Source organism: Psittacula echo, assembly GCF_963264785.1.
Source record: "Psittacula echo genome assembly, chromosome: 3".
In the NCBI taxonomy this organism is placed as follows: domain Eukaryota; kingdom Metazoa; phylum Chordata; class Aves; order Psittaciformes; family Psittacidae; genus Psittacula; species Psittacula echo.
The window spans coordinates 82933386-82944093 of NC_137736.1; the positions used below are offsets into that span (position 1 = coordinate 82933386).

Consider the following 10708-nt stretch of genomic DNA (forward strand, 5'->3'; position numbering starts at 1 on the left):
GGAACAAAAATGAAATGGCAGCTTCCAGAATAACCCAGTTTTGAAAAGATCCTCTTTTCCATACAAAAGGTATCTTCAGAGGATAAGCTTTCAAGCACCCCAGGTCCATCAATAAATCTTACGTTTCTTTTTAATGTCTATCCAGGAAAGTAGCTGCATACTTTGGAAACAAAAACAGTGATTAGTACTCTGCTGGATAACACTAACTATGCCTGTATTTTTAGTGTAACTGTCAGGGCTGATGCTACTACTATTGCTTTTAGACATATGCTGCGTTACAGACTCTGAGCCTATATGGCAAGAATAAGTTATTTTTATATTAAATAAGCCTGCTGAAATCCTCACGTAAAATTTGACAGCATTTTTCTAGCTGTTTAAACACTCAGGATGAGTTGATAATCTCAGCTCAGCAGCTAGCATGAATTAATAGAGCATTCATATTCTAAAATGGGATGGGTATCTTCTCAACTGAGGTAAGATCCAACTCCACCTCTCCACAAACCTTTAGATACATTTCAGAACTCAGCATATTCTGGTACATGTAATGACAACTAGAAATCAATTCTAAGAAAATATTTATGAGCTAAATGACAATCAATCCCCAAATATGAAATTAAATTCTTAAACAGTATGTATAATTTAATGAAAAGCAGAAGTCATATCTAAGAACTATATTAAAAAGGCAAGAGATATCTGTGAAATGAACAAGTGTCTGATGATCTATGCATTTGTTGCCATAAGGGTTTTCAATCAAATATTTTTATCTTGAAGTGTATTTGCAGAGTTGAAATGTTCCAGTAGGAGAGAGAAAATACTTTGAAATGCAAGCAGAGTATCAAACCAGGGTTCTTCCCAAATGCAATACACAAATCATGATCAGCAGCTGCATCAGAAAATCCAGTGATATCATCATTTGCAAAACCTCTAAGAACTGCCTGGAATTAGGCAGCTGTTACAACAGGTTACATCAAATAAATGGAATCTAATAGGAAATTGCTCCTGTGCATGAATGTGTGCACTCCAAGCTCTAAGCTGGTAGTGCAGCAGAAGACAGCTATGCATCCTGTCCTCTGAGATACTGCTTTCCTTGAAAGGTGCTCCTACGATGACAGAAATTACAGTTGCTCATCACCTTTTATTATCAGAAACATTTATAAAAAGGAAGCAAACCTGTTGTGCCACTTCTTTCATTCCTTTTAGAGCTTCAGGCATTTTATGATTTATGATGGAAGCAATGATCCAATCATCTGCAAGCTCCAACATGGTATCATTTTACCCCAAAAGCATTTTACATAAAACTCTATATCTCCATTACATATGAAAAATAATTATGAGAAAACTGTTATATAATAAAACCAAATCTTCTTAATCTAGTCCCGAGAGCCACAACACACATTTCTGATCTATCAATGGACAGCAAATAAATCTGTATCAGATTAATAAAAAAAAAATCCCACCTTGCAGTGGGTGCTGCACTGGATCCAGCTCAAGCACACAAAATAAAAGCTTTCATCCACTTACAGCATTTTCTGTTTGATTCTGCTGTTAACAGACTACAGCACAGAAGTTCCCTATGACAGCAATTCTTAACAGTTGATGAAATGTATTTTATATCTTAAAGATTACAAATTAAATCACTTCACTATGAAACCCTGGGAAGTGAAAGAGAATTAGGAGAATGGGACAGGACCTCACCTCTTTCTCTTTAAGCAAGAAGTTGCACATCCAGGCAAAAATCTTCTGCCTGGAGCCCTACCAGCTGTAATATTGTTTTTTTACAAGTAAAAAGAATATATCATTGTTAAATTAAACAATTTATTTTAGTTTGGGTTTGCATTTTTTCTTCTGTTATATGTTTGGCCATCAAACTTAATGGACATCTGTCATTGTGATCCAACATAATAAAGGCTAAAATGTCACTGACGAGATACTTGGGGTTTGTGAAATCATTAGCAATTGGGAAGAAACTACAACAGGTGCGTTTCACAACACACCTTATCATCCTTTAGATGACATAACAGCATTCATCCTGAAGTACATTACTCATTTTAAGAAATGAAGCAGAGTTTAATCGTGAAACTGTAAATTACTGCAGCCAACTGCAAAATATACAGACTTCTGTTGCCTCCATTTCTTAAACATCTGAAGCAGCACTTCTGAATAAGAACTCATATAAGCCAAACGCTGAAACTAGCCAATATTTCATATTCTCCAAGAAAGAGGAGCTTTCTGTCTGGAAGGCTGAATTGGATGAGATATGCTTTGAGGCCCTGAATAAAAGCTGAGCTCCTACAGATTGACTCCTTGCTAAGCCTCTTAACTCCTCAGTTTATCCACCTGCTTCCTCCAGAGCATTTTACAGAAGTGAAGCTATACAGGGTATCTCCAGCCAGGGTGTCAGTCAACACCATCTCATCCATTTCGGAGGGGCTATACCCGTCTGCACCAGCTAGGAAGTATACACACCACATCTCTCTGCTAACTGGGCTTAATACTGATGTGCCCCAAAATCTCTAAGTACTATCAAGAATATACAGAAGAAGCTCCATCACACTGTTAAGACTGTTATGTGACCCTGTTGGTTTGAATGAATCTAAAGGAAATAAATAGATGGCAAGATTAAAAAACAAAGGGAGAGGGAACTGACCCTATGGTAGAGAGAGAACTGCCATAAACAAAACCAACCAGAAAGGTTTCAAACAAAAGATGATTGAAGAAGAGCAAAAAGAAAGAAGTGATCAGGATCAGGGCAGGGAGAAAGAAAAGAGACACAAACAAATATTACCCAGTAATTGCTCATGGAAAACAGGAACAACTCCAAGCAAAGATCATATGAGGTTACATTTAACTGTCATCCTCCTTAAAGCTAGCATGCTTAATCCACTGTTGTGGTTTAAGCCACTTGGCAAGACAGCCACACAATTTCTACTCCCCTCCCCAGGGAAGGATGGGGAGGAGAATTGAAAGAATGTAACTCCCACAGGTTGAGATAAAAACAGTCCAGTAACTAAGGTATAACACAAATCACTACTGCTGCCACCAATAATAATAATGATAAGAGAAATAACAAGGGAAGAGAATACGACACCACCCACTGAAAATGAGCCCGACTGAGCATAGCATGCCCTTCCGGGTAACTCCCAGTTACATCCTGGGCATGATGTGCTGTGGTATGGAATACCTCTTTGGCTAGTTTGGGTCAGGTGTCCTGTGCCTGCTTCCTCCCAGCTTCCCCTCCTCTCTGGCAGAGCATGAGACTCACAAAGTCCTTGGTCAGAATAAATATCCTGACCAGCAACTGAAAACATCGGCTTTATCAGCACTGTCCCCAGGCCGAAAGTCAAAAACACAGCGCTGCACCAGCTACTAAGAAGGAGAAAAAAGTGACTGCTACTGCTGAACCCTGGACATCCACAGAAACAGGGTTTGTAATAAGCCTAGTTCATTATGAACAAGATAAAAGCTTTACCTACTTAGTGGTAGACCTTGTCCAAGTTCTCACAGGGGTTCACAGATGAACCACTTGCTGGAAACCACCACAGTGCTTATACCCGTAGAAGATTTATTCCAAGATGAAATCTTACTTCCACAATGAAATACTGGAAGCAGTCAATTTTACTCAAAAAGAAACAGACTGTTGAGTGCAGCAAGGCAAAAAGTAAAAGAGCATCACCCAAGTGATTCTCCAGCTTGGAAGACCAAGTAATCATTGTATTAATTCATCACCTACGACTGCTTTGCCAGGAGTTTCTCACAACAGTTTTAGCCTTGTTATGACCTATCTTAATGCTCGGATATTTTAGACAGCAAATTAATACTTTTATGAAAATCAAGATATAACATAATACAGAAAATTTATATCAGTGGGAATAAATGAGCACAGATTTAAAAATCTTAAGACAACAGGAATTCCTTAGAACTCAGAAAAATAGCCTGGCAAAACTTTACTAATTTTGGCTCATAGTTCTTCTTTCTGTGTGCACTTACTTAGGTATGCTGACTTTGCAGACAAAAATCAATTTTTACTGCTTTTTATTTCTATGCTCACTATAGTGCCTGAAAAGCTATGACAATCTAAACTGGATTAATTTTTGGGTAATGTACCATGGACAATATTACTAAACCAATTCTAACTATAAGCCACTTCAGAAACCATGCACTGGTATTTCATACATGTTTTTCACTACACATTTAATAATTCTCAAGTACTTCAGTGTTACCATTGACTCAGTGCCAAACAGAAGAGGCACAACTAGATTTCAATGCTCTTTCAATGCTAAAATGCTCTTGCAAGGCGTATGGCTAAAAGGGGGAAGAAAATGTCCAACTTACAAAGTTTGAAATTTTAGGACCAGAAAAGAAAAATGACATTCTTACTGAGATGCTTTTACAATAAGGCTAAAACTGTATGTATGTATTTATACACATATACTTACTGATGAGAGTGCACTGCAAAACAAACCCCAGGAAAGTCAGGTTACAGAAAGTTTGTTGTACTTTTAAAACAAAATTATTAGATTCTTACAACAACCTCACATCTGGTTTCAAACCGAGGGAGAAATAAATATTGTGAAAAAAAACTTCCACACAGTTAAGGTAAGAAATACAACATTTGCTCATTACATATTATTTGTAAAGGTATAGGTGATAAAATCTTTAGAAATACGAGAGTTAATCAAGTCTAACTGAATTATTAATTAAAACAATTTTAGCATAGAACTGCTGCAGTAGAAACACGAGCCTATTCCCTCCTTGAACATCCTGCTCCCATAATGAGTTTCATACATAGCATGTAATTTCTCAGAAACTTTATACAGAGCCCAGGAAATGCACAAACCCATTAGGATTAGAACATATGGATTAAACCAGCTCACTGTCAGCATAACTCTGCGACATATGTCACTCACTGTGACTTCTGCATGGAAAGAGACTGAGTTTGCTTCTACATTCATATTATGGGCTTGATTCAGTTGCCCATACCTAAGTGTGCTTGCCCACCTGAGAGACCCGTGCAAGGCCAAGATATCATCAAAGGTATGGCAGATATGACACAGGACTTGTGGAAGGTCTGTATCTGTCCTGAGTGGAAACCAGAGTAACTGAAGTCATCTCAAATGGCACTGGATACCTATGCGGGGCAATCTAAACTGAGCTTCTACACGAAAGTCAGCTCAAGACTGCAAACACAGAATGCTATGGGTTGGATGGGACCTTAAAGATCATTCAGTTCCAACACCCCTGCCATATGCAGGGACAACTTCCACTAGACCAGGTTGCACAAAGCCACACCCAGCCTGGCCTTGAACACTTCCAGGGATGGGGCATTCACATAGGGATGTCCTACACCACACAGATAACAGGTGACTAGATGGAAGTTGAGTGTCAAGCACCCATTACTGGTCTCAAGAGAGCTACTGACTTCATTTTGAGGCCATCTCCTACACCTCAACACCTGAGCATCTCCCCTGATTCCTCTGACTCTATGGACTAAACTCCCATTGACTGTCAAGCATGAACAACAAGCTCACACAACAGGTGCCTGAAGTCAAGTGTCTAATCACAAGCCAAATTCCACCCTAAACCTAGGCTGGATGATTACCAACACAGGAACCACAGTTTAGCCCACCTAACTTAAGGCAAATGAGCTGAACTAAATATTGCTAGGACAATAATCACTGTACAATCTTTTATAGTTGATGTAAAGACAGCTGCCTGCAGAGACTGATTCAGTTAAATACCTGATTTTGGATAATACTAATCCACAGCTACTCAGCTACTCATATCCTCCAAAGCATATAGGAACATGCTCAATCTTTTAATGATGGCTGTAGTTAGCTTATACAGCCATATGCTCATATTGTCATTAGCTTTATTACTTTCTCCTGTCACCTATATTGTTCATTTGCTTCTTCTTTCTTAGCAAGTTATAAACCTTAATATCCTACCTTAACCACTTTCTTCAGCAACACTTGTTACAATCTTAATAGGACCCTGGATGGTAAAAAAGTAAAAATAATGCTGGCTGATACTCATTTAAAACAAAATCCAGCACATCCAGCTATAATTCTACAAGTTCACTGGCACCAAACAGTCATCAGATAGATCCCAGTCTTTGAGACTACTGAGAGCCTACCAAAGAAGTGCTAGCAGTCACATTACAGCTCTTCTTGGTCTGTCTTATACTCAGCAAAGTCCTGATAATACACTAGATGTGGATAAATATGCCTTTAAAAATTTATAGCACCATAATAATTTTGACTTTGCAAAAGAACAAAAGCATCATTTTTCAAATCTTGATAAAGACACCAACAGTAAAGTTAACATCAATGTTTTCGTGCCAGGAGGTTCACTATTTTAAGCAATGGAAAAAAACTGCCAAGTTTAAAAGACACAAGTTATACATGGGAAGAAAAGGATAACAAAGGAGAAGAACACTTTAAAACACGCATGAGCAGAAAAAAAAAAAAAAACCAAACAATTGTTAGCATTTAGTGGAGGAAGGCTTGCATATATAGAAAAAACTTGCATGTGTGCCATCTGTAGAGCTTGCTAAATTGTGAAAAACACCAAACACGAGTGAAATACCAGACCAAAAATGACAACTTACTAGTAAAGAAATTTAAAGAATAAGATTACCTTGTTCCAACCTGAAGCATAGGGAACGTTTTGCAGCCTCTATCTCAGGACTTGGATGATCCAGAACATGTCTGCACCACTGCAGGGGACTCAGTGATTTCTCTTGAGGAGTGAGAGTCTTGGTAGGCAAGATATACAACCTTAACCAACATATACACAAATATCAGCAAGATACACAATATTTTAAAGTTTACTTTGTATTCCCACTTTCCTGCCTGCTCACAGTCTGTAACAGTGCAAAGCCCTGAAATATGATATCTAATAACAAAATATATTCCAAAGTAGAAGGGTTTTCATTAGTTTGATTCCTTCCCTTCTGAAAAAGTGATGGCAAAATATGAACTCTACAGGTCTGGCATGTCAAAACAAAGTTCAAGCAGACTTCTTATAAAAATCTTCCATCTCATATTTACCCCGTCTGAATTTCAGCACTGCCCAAAGTTCCAATGCATTAGGTGTTGTACATACACCAAAGGAGCTATCAGTTTTCCCTTGCAGATTTACCTTTAGTGGAGATTAAATAATTTCAGTATTGGATTTCACATTTAAATCACAATTTCACTGTTAACTATTGCCCTCTTTTACCTATAACAATTTAATAAACTTGTCAGAGTGTTGCTGATATTCATACGCAGTATGTTGTCTCAGATGAATCAAATGTTGTACAAATCACACTTCTAAAGATTAGAAAATATTTGCTGAGAAACAATGAAAATCCAATTTTGATAAAAATAAAAATAATGAAAAAAAGCGAGAGTATATGTGCTATTCTCAGACAATAGTAGGCAGCTAATCAGATGCAAGCACATAAGGAAGCCAGGTATCAAATGGGGGAAATTCTTGAAGCTGGGCTTTGCACTGCCGTTGTTGCCTTTGTAGATTAGTGGGCACAAGCAGATGCTGGTTCACCTGGGGGGGAGCAAGTCTCCCAGGAAGGAAACTATTCTTGGCTGCTGGAGACAGCTTACAGCTCCCTGGCCTGACCACTTCAGATTGCATCGATGAGGTTGCAGTGAGAGGAAGTTTTTTCACGTACCAGAAAAACACTCCACAGGCTGCAAAGGAATCTGGCCTGCACACAGTGGAGCAAAAGGCAAGACCTAGAAAAACGCAAGGGATTTAGCTCCTCAGAGGAACACTACCAGGTAGCAGCCTTTCACTTTCGGGGTTTTGGCTCAACAGTTACGCAAATCCCCCGAGAGCAACTGTTCTCCAGTGTCTGATCAATGGGGGTTTTTTTATCCCTTTGAAGTCAATCAGCTCTCTCTATCCAGCTCACAAGGAATAAATATCCTTGCTGTGATTGCTATCTCTCTCAGCAATCCCAGCAGAGATCAACTATTGAATTTCTCCAAGGAGAGGACTCATTTCCCCCGACTTCCAGCAGTGTCTGGCTACGTATCTAAAAAAAAAAAAAAAAAAAAAAAAAAGAAAAAAATAAGAGAGAAAAAAGGAAAAGACGAAAGAAAAAAAAAAAAAAGGGAAACCAGAAAACCTTTCATCTTTCCCGTTAACCTGCAAAAGTGCTTCAAAAGCTGAACAACTGAGTTCATGTGAAAAGCTGAACAGCAAAAATAGGCTGGATTTGTCTGGAACGATGCTAATTCTACAGGGTTTTGTAACTGCACAGGTATTCAAGGACTAAAATTACTGATTAACAACTAGGATTAACTCATCGGCCTCTGGCTTTCCAGATCGCAGTTTGCTTTAAAGACTGACACTACAAACAAGCTCCAAGCAGCTAGCATCACACTGCTGACCTTTCATGGACAATCACAGAGATTTAGCCTTGAAATGAAAACGTTCAACAGCTAAAACAACTCACTCTTAGTGGAATAAACTGATTAACAAACCCCTGTCATTAAATTCTTCCTGTGGACACACAGTTGTGTGATATGAAGGTAAGTTTTGCCCCCCCCACACCCACACTCCTCAAAGCATTTAGGATTGCTTCCAGAGGTTGAAAGGAATAGGAAATTGATGGAAATTATTGGAAAAATAGGATATTGTACTAAGGCACATAAAATAACAACGACTTTCCACCAGCCTGAAATGTAAACAGGGAAAACATTTTTGTTTAACATGACAGGATCAAGTAAGTTTGATATTTCTTAATGTGAAGGAAAGGGGTTAGGACTGATGTAAAATCTGGTTCGAGTCTGGACTGACAACCCCAAAACAGCCCTGTGCAGACTAACGGTACGCACAATGAAACAACACTGGCACAAATTTCCATACTTGTTGATGACTCTCAAAAGCAATTTTCCAAAGCTGCAGCATGGTATTATTTGTACCATGAAGTACAGACCATGGGCATTCAAGAAATATTTTTGCTATTTAGCTTAATTTTTAAATCCTTTCTCTTCTACCAAAAATAAGGATGCCAAATGCATCTCAGAAGCATTATACTGTATTTTATTTCCAGATGACATAAATTTCAGCTTGATTTGAAAACTAACCACATAAAAACCTGCCTTAAAGCTTTGACAAATCCTTAAAACAGTTCTTCAAATATAGCTAATCCATAATTTATAAGTGACACCTTAGAACAACTGAGCATCAATTATGTTTAACATGGTTACAGAGTCAACGATTTCCATAGCATTCCAGCAGTGTCCCTACAATGTTTGTCCACGTTGCTGACAAGTCTCGAGGCACCAGGTTTATTTATTTATATCTCCAGTCTATAACTTCCCCTCTATTTGTTTTTAAGAGAGCCTAATCATTTCTCGAGGTCGATTTTATTTTCTGTTTTATTCATTCGCCATTCATTTCTGCTTTATTCAATTTCCTAGCACCCAGCCGAGCCTTTTGGAGCTACATGGGCGTCTGAGATACACAACCAACCATTAGATCAATGTCTAAAAGACAAAAGCCCTCCCAAATCCCTGAAGACAGGAGACAATTGGGCACAGATTTTAGGATGGGGAGGCAGCCACTGCTCTGAAAAGGCTTTCCCAGAACAATTCCTCTATTTTTAATTCCTTATGTAAACAGGAGGCTGAAACTAGGCTGAGATCTGAAATTATAGAAAAGCGATCTTCCTCGAAGTGGGGAACAAGCACAGATCCCCCACCGAGAGCGAGACGGGGCGGTAAATGCCCAACCTGAACCTCATCAAAGACACGGGCCCCTCCCGTCAGGCGAGTACCGCACTGATGACACGTTTTAGGGGAAAAAAAAAAGCAGATTTAAGTTTAAGCAGAAGGAGATCGGGTGGATTATTTGGGGGCTAACCCTAAACGGAGCCTGGGGAGCGCCCGCGGGGTACGCGCTGCAGGGGCTCCGGCCGGGGTCCGAGGTGCGCAGGTAGGGCGGGGCGCGCCGCATGTACCATGTATCCTCGTCCTGTCCGCAGCAGCCGTCCTCCAGCTCCAGTACCGCCACCTCGTCCAGCACCGTGGTGGCCGCCGCCGCCGCTGCTGACCCCGGACCACCGCCAGTGTCCTGTCCCCCGCCGCCGGCCGCGGGCAGGCCGAGCGTGGGCTTGAAATAGGCGAGCGGCTCCGGCGGGCCCAGCACGGCGGCGCACAGCAGGGTGGGCACCGGCCCGGGCATGCACGGCGCAGCCCCGCTGCCCGCCGCCGAGGGAGGGCTGGCAGGGCGCAGCCCGCCGGGGGCCCGCAGCAGGTGCGGGCTGGGCGGGCCGGTGGCGACCGCGACGGCAGCGGCGGCGGCAGCACGGCTGCGGAGCTGCTCGTTTTGCTTCTCCAGCTTCCGCACCAGCTCCTGCAGCTTCTTCACTTCCAGCTCGGCACTGACGGCGGAGCCCGCTCCGCTCCCTTTCACCTCCGCCATCATCGCCGGCTTCAGCAAGGCAGCCTCCATCCCGCCGCCGGCACCACCGCTACCGGCACCTGCTCCGCCGCGCCGCCGGAGGGCAGCGCCCAGCCCCCGCGGGCAGCGGGAGTGCCGGGAGTGACCGCGCTGGGGGCCCTGCCCGGCGCTGAGCTGCCCGACCCGCTCCGCTGCAGCTCCTGCGCCTGCCGTCAGCGGCGGCGAGGACGCGGGTGGGATCCCCTCATCCCCTCCCACTTGGGCAGCCGGAGCGCCGCGCACACGCACACGGTGG

At 41.6% G+C, this 10708-nt stretch overlaps 1 protein-coding gene across 2 annotated transcripts in view; it reads right to left on the minus strand.

Annotated features, from left to right (window-relative positions):
* Window positions 1-10464, minus strand: part of SLAIN1 (SLAIN motif family member 1) — a gene marked incomplete at both ends in the record, with an annotated part of 49202 nt that extends 38738 nt beyond the window's left edge. For both annotated transcript variants that reach the window (XM_080612750.1, XM_080612749.1), the window contains 2 exons: window positions 6637-6776; window positions 9971-10464. In XM_080612750.1, coding sequence (XP_080468876.1) covers window positions 6637-6776; window positions 9971-10464 — 634 coding nt within the window. The remainder of the gene's footprint in view (window positions 1-6636; window positions 6777-9970) is intronic.
* Window positions 10465-10708: the final 244 nt, after the last annotated feature.